Raw genomic sequence first — 16,853 nt, forward strand, 5'->3', positions numbered from 1 at the left:
ATTCCCGGGGGGGGGGCCCGGGGGCATTATGCCCCCCCTTAAGTCTTGGCCGCCGATCGCGCGAGCGACGCAAAAATTTGCACGCTGATAGTGTGCGATGTAATCTACAATAATTTGGTCTCAAAATTTGCACGAGACTTGAAAGTAAAAAGTCAGTGAGCGGCGAGGTCAAAAAATTTCGCGCAGCAGATAAATCGCGAAAATTGTCAATAATGGAGGGGTTGAGCTGAATGTGGGAGGGAGTGATCCGGCCCATAAAAATCACAAATTTATGGACTTCGCGTTTTTGTATACGTTTGCTGAATGGAGGGGGGGGGGGTGGAATGACGCCTCATACCGACTCCAACGCATCTGTATTTAATTGAACGAGTACAAAGATAGAGACAAAACGGGATACAAATCTTTCATGGCTTATTTATTACTCTTGTTTTCGGTTGTGAAAAAAATCCAGATCGATTAAAAAATGAATAAAATGAAAGAACAAAAAAAAATACTTAGATGCTAAAATTTCAATAGATAAGAATAATTTACTTTCTCTCATTGTGACGAACAGTAATCGGTAGCATGGTTATTTTGGAGGGAAAAGGGATATAGAAAAATGAAACGTAGAACGAGACGAGGAGAGCGTTGGGAGGCATGATTTCAGATTTGAGTCACATTTAACCCCTTCACTCTTTGAAATTGCAACAGGAAAACAAATCGAACACTGGTATGCATTATGAAAAGAAGAAACCAAAGGCGATTTTTAGTGAAACATTGAGGCCACCGTCTTGAAGCCCAGAAGCCAAAAATCACAAAATAGTTTCGGACTTTCGTTGCGCAGCATCATCATCGTACTTGCAAGGGAATATATTCACCCTTTTTTACTCATTCTGGAAAATAAAGGTATTTGGTAGTGCTGTGATTTCACCCAAAACGGATTATCGTCGTAATTATACACTTTGCAAGTGATCTGAATACAAGGGGGAAAAGAGACCATTCATGAGTAGCGTTACAATAGGCAATGAAAAAAGCACTAGAGCAGACAACAAAGCGGTATCGATCGAACCCGACTTGTCCGCGCGTGCTGATTGCCCTTACGCATTTTTGTACACAGTGTCTATTGACTTGGGAAAAAGCGAAGATTTGACAAAATAACACGACTTTTTCCTCATAAATTTCTTAACTATTCTGTTGATTTGAGAAGCGAGACCTTTAATTCTATAAAGAAAAATGTCTGATCTTTCATATTTACATTTACTAAAAATCCTGAAAATGCTTCAGTTTGGCGCAAGTAGCAATATATTAGGAAAACACCGCCACAGATCCAAATACCAGCAATGTACAAAAACGGCTCCGCCGCAGGGAGAGGTATCCGGTTTCGCGGGCCCGCACGCAAAGGGTTAAGGATACTTTACAAATCTACCCCGAACAATATTTAAATATAGGGGGTACTTTTGTTCGCTTTACTAACAAATCATTAAGGAGTATTATTTTGCTGAACCGACACCGTCATTGCCTATTACACTGCGTTTCCTTAAAAACGACATTGCCAATCTGTAGCATTCACTCAGAGATTTCATGTCACGAACGGCAGATGACTTCAACAGTCTTCTGGTGTTTGTGGCTACATCCATAGTTACAAAATTTGAAATTATCGGATTGTATCGCCTGTCCTCTCCTTGATTGTCGCCCATGGTATAGTATACATCAGTGGCGGATCCAGGGTGAGGGGGGGGGGCACAGCCGGCTCGTGCCACCCCCCCCCCCCGAGAAGCAGTATTAAAATTTGTAATGTTAAAATGCCATTCAAACAGAAGTGTGCCCCCCCCCCATTTGAAAGTGAAGCCCTTTTTTGGGCTTGTCAAATTATTCCTCGGAAAAACGTGTCCCCCCCCCCTTTGGAAAATCCTGGGTCCGCCCCTGGTATACATGGTATAAATATCTAGAAACAAACCAGAAAGTTCCCAGCATGTGTTGCAATTTCTTTTAAATGTTTAGTCCCTCTATAGTGAGGGTGACGAGACGCCCCTCTGTTATAGGCTGCTATACATAATTAGACAATTGAAAATATGGGCAGGTATTCCCCTCCCCCGGATTCCTGCCCCTGGTTCCTGTATATGTAAGTTATGAAAAATCCCATCAACTCCTTTTATCACATTTCCCCCCACTTGTTGTTTAGTTCTGGGAGGTGATTTCTGATGAACACGGAATCGATCCTACTGGTTCGTACCAAGGCGACTCCGATCTCCAACTTGAGCGCATCAACGTCTACTACACCGAGGCGTCCGGTGGAAAATATGTCCCGAGGGCAGTTCTACTCGACCTCGAGCCAGGCACCATGGACTCGGTCCGGTCAGGTCCCTTTGGTCAGATCTTCAGACCAGATAACTTCGTCTTTGGTCAGAGTGGAGCAGGGAACAACTGGGCCAAGGGACATTACACAGAGGGCGCTGAACTGATTGATTCAGTAATGGACGTTGTTCGAAAGGAGTCAGAAGGATGCGACTGTCTTCAGGTTTGTATATTATTTTGTTTAAATATTTTATCAATGCTCTACGATCCACCATTCACCTATAATAATCATATTGATAGATTGTTGTTTATTTACAATTGCAATTGATTTTACACTTCCATGTCCACAGGGGTTCCAATTGACTCATTCCTTGGGAGGCGGGACTGGTTCTGGAATGGGAACCCTCCTCATCACCAAAATCCGTGAGGAGTATCCGGATCGGATCATGACGACCTTCAGTGTTGTCCCCTCACCAAAGGTGTCGGACACTGTCGTTGAACCTTACAACGCCACATTGTCAGTCCATCAGCTGGTTGAGAATACCGATGAGACGTTCTGCATCGACAACGAAGCCCTCTACGACATATGCTTCCGTACCCTGAAGCTCAGCACCCCCACCTATGGCGACCTGAATCACCTTGTCTCTGCAACCATGAGTGGTGTCACCACCTGCCTCAGGTTCCCTGGGCAGTTGAATGCAGATCTCCGTAAGCTAGCCGTCAACATGGTTCCCTTTCCTCGTCTCCACTTCTTCATGCCAGGCTTTGCACCTTTGACAAGCCGTGGTAGCCAGCAGTACAGCGCCCTCACAGTTCCTGAACTGACCCAGCAGATGTTTGATGCCAAGAACATGATGGCTGCCTGTGATCCTCGTCACGGACGCTACCTGACTGTCGCCGCAATCTTCCGTGGTCGTATGTCAATGAAGGAGGTCGACGAACAGATGCTCAATATTCAGAACAAGAACAGCAGTTACTTCGTCGAATGGATCCCCAATAATGTCAAGACCGCGGTCTGTGACATCCCTCCCCGTGGTCTGAAAATGGCTGCCACCTTCATCGGCAACAGCACCGCCATCCAGGAGCTATTCAATCGTATTTGTGAGCAGTTCTCCGCCATGTTCAGACGTAAGGCCTTCCTTCATTGGTACACTGGTGAAGGTATGGACGAGATGGAGTTTACTGAAGCCGAGAGCAACATGAATGACTTGGTTTCCGAATATCAGCAGTACCAGGACGCCACGGCAGAAGAGGAGGATTTTGATGATGAAGAGGAAGAAGAAGTGCAATAAAGAGCATTATCAACCCTTGGGATGATACTTCATTATGTAACTTTTCTGAACAGAATATTGATACCATTATGTCTGGTTTGACAGTTATTCCCAAAAATTTATTTTGATTACTCTCTTTATGTTCTCTTCGTCTGTCAATGCCTTTCTCGTTCTCTAACTTCTCCTCTCGCCCTCTCTTTCTTTTTCTGTCTCCCCTCTCTCAATTCTTTCCTTCATACTCGCCCTCCTTCTACTTTGGTTTCCCGCTGCACTGGTCTTGTCTCCTTTTCTCCTGACTATGCTCACAAGCACAACACATTTCTCTGCACTTAGTTACATAATCTCTCGAAATTCGGGTTATCTATTTTCATTGTGAATGAATATATTTTTCTTGTCAAGGGATTGCCTGAGATCGTTAGTACGGCGATTCTCTCATTCCTGGCTGACTTGCCCTCGTCTAATTATTCATGTTCATCTGAGACAGAAGGGGTTAAACTACAATGTTACACGCAACAATTAAGTGTGTCATTGCATCATTCAAAAAATAGTGAATGTTGTCAGATCAAATGATGTACCGCGAAACCACTCCACTCTTCTTCATCGCCATGGAAACCATCAGAAGTCGTAGATCAAATCAATCCAATCATAAAAACAACTGATTACTGTAATTCTAAGTATTGTTATCTTTATTGGCAAAATAAGGAAATCGTTGACAACCGATTGTTTTTTTATGTATTTGGCACAATAAACATGAAAACCTTGCAAATAACAATGAACTGCATGTGATTGTATTGTACTGTTGGAAGAAAGATAAGATTATTAAAAGGTTTGATTTTAAAATGTAAGAATGGATGGAAGTGCAAACATGGGGAGATGATAGTGTGAGAAATTAAGATGATGTGAGAAATGAATAACTGGCCTAAGAGGATTAATTAATTGGTAAATGAAATAATAACGAAAGGAGAGGAAGGCAGAAAAAAGGGAAAGGGAATAGACAGATGGAGTGCAAATAAAAATAAGGAAGGTTAAAATAAAGAACCAAATGGAAATATCGAACAAAAAATGAATGAAATGAAATACAAGAATACCATGGAAATAATGAATTAGAAGTGAAAAGGATAGAACTAATGAAACAATCTCCCCATCTCCATCCGTAATGCATCCACTGTCGAATCTTTTAAAACACTCCTCAAATCTTACCTCATTAAGCAGTCCTCTTAATTCCTTATCCTGTTCTCTCTCACTGTATTTTGTTACTTCTTTTTTTTCTCTCTTTCCAATGCGCTTAGAAACTGTTGTATTAAGCGCTATATAAATGTTAATTATTATTATTATTTATTATTTGAAGAAAGCAATAAAGAAAGAAAGAAAGTAAAAGAATAAAAGACGGTAAACAAGAGAGAATGGCTGACATAAATAAGATGAAAACGCACAGAGAGAAAAGACTGAGTAAGAAAAAAAAACAGACAAAGACATGAAGGAGGAAGAGGAAGGGTTGGCTAATATTCGTGGAAGATTATAGAAATATTTGAATCGTATAAGAAAACTGTATCTAAATTGTCTCTTAATATACAATATACTTATTTGATAAAATCAAGCTAGATGTGGAGCGACGAGGCGAGAAGTTTTGAACAATCCGATAAAAACCATGTGATGGCGTAATCAAGGGCCGCGGAATGGTTTTGAATGTGGGACGGTGTGGGGGGGGGGGGGGGGGTGACCATGCAAAAAAATCACAGTCATTTGCACGTTTTGTATGCGGATTTAGAAAAAAAAAGTAGGGGTAGGCTGAGCCCCTCCAGCCCCTTCCACGGTTCCGCAGCCCCTGATAGTACAATGACCCCTTTTTTAAAGACTACGATGCAAACTACATCTTTCGTAAGCGATGTTTAATTTTATAAGTTTCTTTAATAGATGCCGAGTTTGCCGACATTACTTTCTCTTCATGGTGAACTAATCCGACGGATTTTCCATTAGAATCAAATTGACAAAGATATTGGTGAACCATCTCGTAAGGAAAACTTCTGTAAAATATTTAAAGGAGAAGCTATAGCAGGATTAGGCAGTAACATTGGCCCTGTATACTACTAACATATTTCGAAACAAGTGTATCACAGGTTACAAAGTTCTATTGTTTCAAGTGACCGGTAAATTGACAGTGCGAAATAATAAATAACATGATTAACGTATCCAGCACTATAAATGTAGGTAAAACGCATTGCGTTGGTTGCAAGTTTCAAAATGTGGAAGAAAAGCACGAGCGGCAGATGTTCTAAACGTGAAATGGAATATTCACAATACTCCCGTTTCATGGATTGATGAGATCTACACTTTGGGCAATACTATTTAAAATTAGAGTAAAAAACACACACACACAAATGATATGATAATGTGAAAAATAATTTCGAGTGATATCATCATAGTCTTTTCTCACACCATTATGTTAAGAATGAACATGACGTATTATGGCACTTATAGGATTGTGATAGATAAATATAACTTATTTTCTATGATGAACGTCTAACTATCGATAGTACAAATCTTGAATCGCTTCCCTAAATTGCTCAACATCATATGGGTCATTCATCTCGGTTTCTCCCACTTCAACATGAGACCGCCGCTCTTCATCTTCTTGGGCCTTTAGAAGATCCAGTTTCCTCTGGTTGTCTGCGGCTACCTTCTCCTGGTGTACGACGATCAAGCGATAAAGCTGCAACATCAAGACCAACGCATTCTTGCTAGTAAAGAAGAGGCTAAGATGTGTGAAGATCTTATAATGGGAGATGAGGATGAGACGAAGGATTAGAAAGGGTCCATCCTGGAGGCAGAGCCCAACCATCACAGCCCAGATCTCAGATTCAAGACACGCACATCGATTGTAAGGGTACACCTTGTCCTCATCCTCTGGTCGCACCGGGATTATTCGGTTCTTCCCTGGAGGATTCGGCAAAGGCATCACCTGTCCAAACCGCCCCCATGGCCAGGGTACCCGAGTATGCATCACGACCCTGCGCATCTTCGCAAGTCTTCGCCACTTGTTGACGGCCGTTTCGTCAAGGACCAAAGGTTCTGTATGTTTCACCGGAAGGCAATACTCTGGCGATCCCCTGGTGGATGTTAAGACGAGGGTGAACTGGACAAGGCTCCAGGACCAGAGAGTCAGCACGGCTGTGATCAGTTCTTTGTTGTAGGGGGATTCGTCCGAATTAAAGCTGTCAAAGAACTCGATGATATCAGCAGCAGTGGCGATGTAGACTAGGAGCAGTTGGGACAGTTGGTCTCTTGTGATCTCACCCTTCGGGAGTAGCCAACGACCAACAATCAAGACAAACAAAAGCAGTTGCTCCAGCGCTAACACCCAAGTTCTTGCCTGAAATAAAGTAAATAAAAACAACAAAATATCGTTACCAGGAGTTTGTAATTTTTCCAAGCACCCGATAGATTTTATTAACATTATTAATATTGTATCTTGTCATGGGAGAGAGGACATATGGACAAAAAGGGCATACGCATGGCCATTCTGGAAAATGTGATGATGTATGGTATATTGAGAGTGACTAAGAAAGGGGTGGCAACGACCCCCCCCCCCCCCAAAAAAAAAAAAAAAAAAAAAGAACAACAACAAAGAAATAAACACACATAACAAAACAAACACACACAAAAAGGGGAAAAAGGGGGGGGGGGAAGAAAAGGATGATAATGCCATTCAATATAACGTAGCATCTTCTAACTGTTTGGGAACGATTCGTTGGTGTGACTGGTGTATTTTTATTACCTTATTGAGGGCGTCAATGTATTGTTTATCACGCATCACTACAGGAACTTCCCTTCGTCTCAGCAAATCAAACTCCAAGATCCAAATGGATGGCACAGACCCAGCAAGAAAAAATAAAACACTAGGGCAGAACCTGTAAAAAGAACATTATACTCTTAAAGCAAATCAGTCAAATTGACTAGACCAGTAGTCAGCTGGGTGCAACTGATATGACAATCACTGATTATCACATTTATGACGTATATTCTAGTCAGAAATAACTCTGTTCTAGTGAAATACGACTAGAAAATAGTAAAGTATGACTAAAATAACAGTTGTACCCAGCTGACCCTATTAACTAGTCATTTTTTACTGAGTGTTTACAGAGAAAACTGAATAGTTAAAAATAAATGTGACTACGTTAGACAGCACCTTGAGGCACAAGCGCTATTTTTTTATTTGGCGGGGGGGGGGTGCAGACTTCCAACTTTTAGTAAAAAAAAAATTTTTTTTTGTTAGATCATTAGATAAGAAGGTTCAATGTTAAAAATATTGATCAAATTTCTCTTCATATCTGGTTGGTTTTTCCTTTTTTTCACGCTAAATCTTTAATAAATAACTTTGTTACTCATAAAATATCTCCCTTTTTTGTTGCTTGTTTCATTTGCTCTTTCGGACATCTTTGAAACCTATCAAGACCAATAAGACATAAGAACCATAATAGAGAATATTCGTATCTAATTTAATAGACCTCTGTATGGATAAACATTACTTAATTTTAATCAAACAAGGTGTATGATCTTAAAGGGATACTCCATGCTGAGGATAATATAATTTGAACAGATAAAGAAAAATCAGACAAACAACACACTGAAAATTGATCCAAATCGGACAAGGAATAACAAAGTTATGACATTTTAAAGTTTTGCATTATTCCGGTGAAATAGTTCTAGGCTTGTCCTCATGAATATTCAATGAGCACATTGATGATGTCATATCCCAACTTGTTCTTTTGTATTTTATTATATGAAATTAGGCTTATTCATTTTTTTTCTTCAAAAACTTAAAACATTGGATTGAAAACTGATTGAAAGTGCATTAGATATTCATTGCTGCAACTTATTTCATTATAAGGAAGACACATCATTCACACATGTATGAAATAATGAAACAATTATGATTTCATGCAATAATATAAGAAAAGGGAAGGTGGGGATGTGACATCATTAGCCCACCTTATGAATATTCATGACGATGTGCATATCACTGATTTCACAAAATATTGGTGAACTGTAATATTTAATAGCTTCGCTATTTGTTATCAGATTTTGATGAAACTATTTTTAGCATTTTGCTCTGTGAATTTTCCTCTATTTATTGAGATATAAATATTTTCAGCCCGGAGCATCCCTTTAACTTTCCTTTCCTGATACCTATGTCAAAAGTAATGTCATTTTGTCAGAGTTGATGTCATTCAAATCAGATCATTATCATAAAAACAATGGCGTCTACACGTCTACAATACAATTGTGTCCACGCTTGATGATACTAGAATATTCAACGTGAAAAATGAACTATCTCCATGATCTCGGGAACAAGCAGTCCAACAATCCGGTGCCGAACGCAATACAGAACATTAATTTACAAATGTCATTTCGACAATGCCTTTTGTTCATCTGGTTCATGGGAGCTTCAGACATGTATAACGGGGCTCGTATTCAAGGGCACTTCAAGCCAGCGAAATCCAATTTCCATATTGGAAATCATTTATTGCAATCAATCATCTCGTCAAGTGTACACCCCCCCCCTCCATTTCAAGAGAGGTAACTTACATGTAATGTACATTGTCGTGGAGGAGGACCTGGGCATTGTGCGTGAAGCCGTAAAGATTTTGCTATATACTGAGGTAATAACGAGAGACAATTGGTGAGAGACCGATAGTTAACCCTCTAAAATATTACTAGGTGAATATCCCCGCAACAATAACAATGATTTCGAACACTTTGATCCAGTGGAGTAAGGAGCAAAAATATTCAGGGGGCCAGAGTTGACGTTTTGGGGAAAAAACTTCTAAAGAGTTGCGTGCGAGCGAAGCGAAAAGGCAACAAAAATTGCCTTTTTAGTACAAAAGTCTACCTTTGTGACATATTTTGACATTACTATTGAGAAATGTTAATAACTTTTGACCCTTTTCCCTGTCATTTTCTTTCGTTTTCTCCCTTTTAAGTTGGTTGTGAAACTTGGGGGGATGCCCCCTCCCAGGCCACCTCCCATAATCAGTACCCATGTGTTTTGATCAGCAAAGGCAAATCCAACAGCCCAGAAACACTTGTAAATGCAATACAATACGTGTAAACCTTTATCATACTGCCAATCTGGACAGGCTCAATTGTCTAGAATTAGTTCAGCAAAAGGATGAACAATACTATTCGAACAAAACCAGGGATGAAACGCCAATGTAGTATTCATCAGGGATTATGTGACCGACAAACCTGATTTGTAAATTAGTCTCAAGGCGAGCGAATCACAATGGATGTCGAATCACCTATATTCATTCTTTTTAAAATAATTTTTCGATTTTGAACCAATTGTCAGATACTTTCGTGCTTAAGGTGAGAAAAGGAAGCTTCATCAAATTTGAGAGAAAACTCCAGAATTGAGTTGATTACAATTGGCCATTTATTGGGTTTTCAATTTCTATTTCACATTACCGTGTCTCTTTGAGCAATATCTTGTACTATATTTTGTCAAATTTCTCTTAATAATACTCCCTCTCCCTATTCACGCATGATTATATTCTTCTACTTGACCATTGTATATGTTGAATTGTTCGCGGCGCCTTAAGCATTCTTTGGAATTGATATTTGCGCATTATTAATGTTCAGTATAGTTATTATTTAGGGGAGAATGAACATGATGGATGCCCGAATGAAATCTTGAGAAATAAAGAATACGATAAAACTGGTGAAAGCGATAAATGTCTTTCAGAAAAAATCTAATAAAATATAATATTGTCATCAGTTCACTTTCATCTAAAAAGTACATATCCTGATACACCCACTTATAAGACATTTTTTCAACATGTTTTTATTAAGGATTTCATTCAAATGGATTACATATTCTCCAGATAAATACAAAATAATTACAAATCTTCATTTTATATCAGCAAGGATATGCAAATATATATATATATTTACCAAAAACTAAAGCAAATAAGGATGGAATGAAATTCCTTAAAAATATACTTTTATATCTAAAAAAAAAACTAACTAAACTGACCCCCAATCCTCTATGTATTTTAATAATAATTAATATTGAATAACTGAATGATTTGCAGGAAAACAGAAATCAACCTACATGTATTATCATTGCATCCCATTTTACATCAAGCTTCAACATAACTTTACATAATTATACACACATACACACACCCACCCTAACACTCACACACACATGCACATACCATGCATACACGTTAACAAACATGATATATACAAATCTGCATATGAACGTTTAATTTTTCGCAAAATAGGATACAGAGAGAAAAGAACCTGCAAATAATATTGATACGAGAGAAGGGAAATTGAAATACACACATACACACACGCATCCACCCACACCCTCCCCCTCTCGCTCTTTCTATCTATCTATCTAACTATATATCTATCTATCTATCTATCTATCTATCTATCTATCTATCTATCTATCTATCTATCTATCTATCTATCTATCTATCTATCTATCTATCTATCTATCTATCTATCTATCTATCTATCTATCTATCTATCTATCTATCTATCTATCTATCTATCTATCTATCTATCTATCTATCTATCTATCTATCTATATATCTAACTATATATCTATCTATATATCTATCTATCTAACTATATACCTATCTATATATCTATCTATTTATCTATCTATCTATCACACACACACACCCACTCACGAATGAACCATTTATTAGCATGAACATGGCACATTCATGGTTCACCAACATAAACAACTCGCACATTCCATATCCACGATTGGCGCCAGATATACAGGTCACGCTAATCGTAGTGTAGTTCAATTTTGCATTTGTTTTACATGTATAATCGTAATGAGTATAGTATCAATATAATTATATGAATTGTGACAAATTGAATTATGAGATCGATCGACTGCTTCATAAATTGACAAATAACTGAAAGAAAAGGTCAGTCGGAATATATAGTAAAACTCAGGGTCTATATGAAACCAATTCAGAAACGGGCCTATTAGAGTTGCCGGGGAAGTTGCCAAATTAAGTTCCTATGATGGGATCACTGCTGGTGTATAATGTATATTGGCTGATTTTAATTATCCCCATGCACTAATCTAGTAATTATTTGTTTAATGTCTCGTTTTGGATTTGGATCAGTAACTGCCTCGATGCCTTCTCGATACGACATTTTAATCAGTATTATCAGGGATTTGTTACCATCTAAAAACAACAAGATAAAAAAAACAGGCCTACTCCATTCACTTTGACATGGCTCGGCTATAAGAGATCATTATGATCATTTACAATTGACATTAAATTTATTTGCGATGGAGAGAGCGTTTATTGGCTGCCTTAACAACAATATCAAACAATGGAGTAATTAGTCTAAGTTTTGAAGGGGCAAAAAATGGCGTATGGGGCAAAATTAAGGTCTAAAAACTTCGCGAGTAAGCATACATTCGAGTCAATGAAAATCTTAATTGTTTTATGCAGCTTAACTCCAGTTTAATTAATAGATATTATGATGATTATAAAAATGTTACGCCCTTTTTTTTCTTATCCTTTTTTTTTTTTTTTTTTTTTTGGGGGGGGGGGGGGGTCAGTGCCCCGAAGCACCCCATGAGAGAGAGAGAAAGGGTACCGCTGACCCCCCCGGTCTTGTGTTATCATCGTCGATCAGATCAGCTCCTACTTGGGGGGGGGGGGTAATCCAGTAATAAAAGATTAAATTATAATGAGCATTTAGGATATTTGATTGTCTTGATTTTAAAGTGCCCTTTGGAAGACTTTTTTCTTCATTGGATAATGATTGGCTTGGAGTAGACCTTCAAATAACTAATCGATATCAACTTTTGATTATCATCCCTATAATGCAAATAAGCTGTCTTTGGTCTGTTATGTTTGGCGAGCAAATATTGGTTCGATAATTACCAATTTAATTCAAATGATTCGGGTCAGATGTCTGACGGGAAAACTATGGGAGAAGTAATGACTAGATAAATTATCAGTCGCTATGATCGCCATAACTGAGTTTGCCCTTTGATTGAAATATACTTAGTTAATGTTATTTTTTCTTCTTAAAATTATGACGATTATAATGATGGTGATAACGATGCCAACAATGATGTTGATGATAATGATGATGGTGGTGATTTTTTTTACCTGATTGCTAAGAAAGCATGAATGCTTGTAAGCAAGCAAACAAAGGATCGACGGCTTAAGGTCCTCCCCGAGGGACATAGTAATGAGGATTAATGCCTTACCAAAAGGCACGGCTAGCGCACCAGGTGGGAATCGAACCCGGGTCACCGGAATCCGACACCCCCGCTCTACCGACTGAGCTATCGCGCCTCCATGATGATGATGATGATAATGGTGGTGGTGATGATGATGATGATAATGATGACGACGACGATGATGATGAATATGATGATGAAGAAGACGATGATGTTAATGATGGTAATTGTGGTATTCATGGTAGTGATGATGGTAATTGTGGTTAAAATGGTGGTGATGGCGGTGGTGATGATGACGATTATGATGATGACGACAGTAATGATGACTATAATGGTAACCATACAATCATTGTGATGATGATGATGATGATGGTAAAAGTGGTGACTATGCTGCCGTTGGGTAATGATCGTGTCGTACTGATGCTGCAATGCTGCAATTGCTGTTGTTGCTGATGGTGGTGTCGGTGGTGGTGATGATATTATTTATGACGTTGGTGATGTTGTCGATGATGATGATATTTGATTATGTTGTTGTTGTCAATGATGATGATGGTAATTATCATCATCATCGTGGTGGTCTTGACCGTTTTAATGATGCTTTGGGCGATGATTATGGTGGGCGACGGCCTAAGTATTTTTTTGTGCTGACGAAGATGACAGTGATTATCATTGTGGATATGATAACGATCACGATGAAGATGTAGGCCTATTGATTTGAGCTTGTTGAGCGGAGGATTGTGTCACATTCATCAAATGGTCATGACGGTAATTCACTTTTTTCTGTTTATAAGGTTTAGTCCCTCAATAAATAATTATAATGAAATTATACAGTATTATGAGGAAACTATCACCCATGTGTAAAATTCACTTTCTAATCTGGCTCTCTCTGCCTTGCTCACCGTATTTCTGAAAATAATGTATAATTCATGATGACACCTAGGGGTATTCTTGTGAGACAGAGTGTTTAGCAACTGCATGCACCACCTTTACATCCGTGAGAAAACTTGGCAACTAGGATAGGCAGGTTCGTTCTACACTCATTCACGAGAGTCATTTCAGCCAATGAAATTTTTGGGACGCTTCCATAAAAAATAATTACAATCCAAGAAAAAAATGCAATCGGAAGCTGCCTAATGCTATGTCTATGTAACGGGTCAATGGAAACCCGGAAGAATTAATTTAATCAACGCTGACGGAGAAATATGGTAATACACATGCAGGAGGATATAGCAAGAAAAAATAATATACTTAGATGACGTAAAGCATGAATAAAATGAAGGAATCCAGCTGTCAATGAAAAATCATAATCCTCCAACAAGCGTTGCAGTAAAATCAATTTCGAAATAACATAATATTTCAATAATCGGATAATAAGCATAAGAAATGTTTTACAAAACACTTTTGAAGCACCAATTCTTATTTTTATTTAATTTAAAATACTTTTGCAAGTGCAACTAAGATTGCTGCAAGTGTTGTAGGAATGGGTAGGATCATGAATTCGAGGACATTTGGATTGATTTACCGTGGCCATCGCGGTTATGCCTTACTTTGACACAAATCAAATTTTAAATCAATTTACACTCTAAATTCCAAGGATTTAAAATAAATCCAGATCGGCTGTGAATGGTGACCAGCAAATTTTAGATTTATTTTGTAATCTTTAGGATTAAATTTTAAATCTCAAATGGTTTAAACTCAAATCTTTCATCTTTATATTTAAATCCTAATGGTTTTAGATCTTAATCTAATATTCGGCTGGTCACTCTTCACAGCCGATATGGATTCATTTTAAATCCTTAGAATTCTGGGTGTACCCTCTGATTAACCAAACGTATAAAACATTTACGGTACCATGCAGGTAAACATGATATTCAAATGGAAGAGGTACCCTTTCAAGACAATATTTTTTTCTCTGACTAAAACAGTAAGTTTGCAATTTGTAAGGCGTAAAGGTTTTTCTGACTCGCTCCTTTTGTTTTTATTTTGTGTTTATAGATTTCCCTTCCTTCGATATACTAGCTGGCAGGTAAAAATCCAGATCGCACAAGCCTATTTGCAGAGGACGGATGACTCTCTCTTTCTCTCTCTCTGTACATGATTTATAAAATTTATGTCAGTAATCATTGTAATGTGTTCAGCAATTGTACTAATCATGCTAATGTTTATATGTTGGTATAATGATAATTATAGTAAGTAATCTCTAGCAAAAAGGAAAATCGTTAAATTGATTGTAATCTATCAATCTGTACTCATCTATCAATATAATTCACCCCGCTTTCTCTCCATCTATATATCCATCTATCTGTCTACTCATCCATCCATTTATCCCTGCTCCATCCCCTTCCCCAATCTATCCCTTTATCAATCTCCATATATCGCTTTATCTGTACATGTATATTATATGTACATGGATTTCAAACTTATCTACAAATCTACAGGTACATGACTACCTATATCCTTACTTACATGTAGTCTCCCTCTCTTTATCTACGGACATTTTCTATCAATTCATTTCATTCGGTCGTTCGTTCATTTATTCATTTATTCATTCATTTCATCAGTCCATTCACTTTAATTTTCATTAGTTAAAGTAGCCGCCCAAACTCACTCGGTGAGACATGCATACTGTGTTTCAACTGAATTCCCCAATCGTTCAATGATAAATCGAAATGAGATTCGAACCTCTGAACCTCTGAATTTCCTGCACCTGTCCCAGTGTGACCAACACCTATATTCCTAGACATGAGCAAGGTGATTTATACAAATATCTATCAACCTTTGATATCTGGTCATCTATCCATGCTTACTCTCCCATTCCCAATCAGAATTATAAGTATTACTCTGATTTTGTTGAGTGGTAGTGGTGGTGGTAAATTGGTCTGATTGCTTAGAAAGCATTAATGCTCGTTATTGTAATTAGCCAGAGGACCGACGGCTTAAGGTCATCAAAGGCTCCTGGTAATGAGGGTAAATTATAAAGTGAATCTAGGATTCGAACCCGGGTCACCCGTCCGGATTATGGGATCATCGTTCTCTACCGACGTTGCACATGGTCGTATAGTCAGATATTTTAATTATATTATATTTAATTATATTTACAGTATGGTATTTGCAGCATGGAACAATAATAGGCCTAAATATTCATGGTTATGGTGATTAAGAGGGGAATTCGTATTTTTTTTTTAATTTGCTGATATTTCTATATATAATATTTGGTATGTGAACTTTTTAAAAGGTTAGGCCTGGGTGACAGAGGCGTCAAGATCAGTTACATCGAAATTACGTTTTGATGCCAATTAATTTGCAAATAAAAAACACAATTATCGTTTAACATAATCTATATATCATTTTTATCTGGAAAAAGTTGATGTAGTACAGAACAAATCCGATAAGATTTAAAAATGTAGGATGATTGATATTAGTTGAGCAAATCAACTTACCACTTCCACTCCTCTCCTTTGTTCTTCGCGATGGTGAAGATGGTCTCGAGAACGAGCCCGATGATGGTCAGGGCAAGGAGCCACAGTCGACGGTCGTTTTCCACGATGACCGCCCTGGAAACGGACGTCACGTTGTGGACGACGAACATGACACGGGTGACCAGAGCGAGGAAGACTTTGGTTCCGGAGCATGAGAAGTAGTCCTTGCAACATTTGGGAGCCATGTCAAATGAGATGGTTTTGACCGGGGTTGGCTTGGGAGAAAGAAGTGTGGATGAGAATATGAGCGAGAGTATTATTGAGAGTGAAGATCGAGAGCAACTTGGAAGCGTTGGTGGCGATCCCCGAGCGGGTGGCGAGGAGGGTGGGGGGGGGGGGGGTGGGGGTCGTGGCCCCTCGATTGTCTAATTCGTTCCGCGGCCCCTGCCCTCTGATAATGTTTTTGCTCATTGGATTCTTTAAAAATTAAAGACAAAAATTGGCATACAGGTGGAACATAATTTATATAGTTACATGAATCACCCGGTTCTTTGGTTACTATTATAACCGGATTGTCTTCTCTGCAACCCAGATAACTGATTGTACACTAGGCCTATATTACGATGAAAATGAAATGATATACGTGTACAT

The 16,853-nt window shown here is 38.5% G+C and overlaps 2 protein-coding genes across 2 annotated transcripts; one reads left to right on the top strand and one right to left on the bottom strand.

Annotated features, from left to right (window-relative positions):
* The first annotated feature begins 2,155 nt into the window (after positions 1–2,155).
* LOC129276599 (tubulin beta chain-like) lies at positions 2,156–4,317 on the top strand. The gene is made up of 2 exons (XM_054912986.2): positions 2,156–2,497; positions 2,625–4,317. Exons 1-2 carry the CDS (start codon positions 2,321–2,323, stop codon positions 3,564–3,566), a joined length of 1,119 nt encoding a protein of 372 aa, XP_054768961.2. The 5' UTR covers positions 2,156–2,320; the 3' UTR covers positions 3,567–4,317.
* LOC129275841 (transmembrane protein 26-like) lies at positions 4,207–16,553 on the bottom strand. The gene is made up of 3 exons (XM_054912320.2): positions 16,224–16,553; positions 7,321–7,453; positions 4,207–6,915 (listed from the first exon to the last, which is right to left on the bottom strand). Exons 1-3 carry the CDS (start codon positions 16,445–16,447, stop codon positions 6,070–6,072), a joined length of 1,203 nt encoding a protein of 400 aa, XP_054768295.2. The 5' UTR covers positions 16,448–16,553; the 3' UTR covers positions 4,207–6,069.
* Between the last annotated feature and the right edge of the window lie 300 nt (positions 16,554–16,853).

This window comes from Lytechinus pictus, chromosome 14, assembly GCF_037042905.1.
Source record: "Lytechinus pictus isolate F3 Inbred chromosome 14, Lp3.0, whole genome shotgun sequence".
Classification (NCBI taxonomy): Eukaryota; Metazoa; Echinodermata; class Echinoidea; order Temnopleuroida; family Toxopneustidae; genus Lytechinus; species Lytechinus pictus.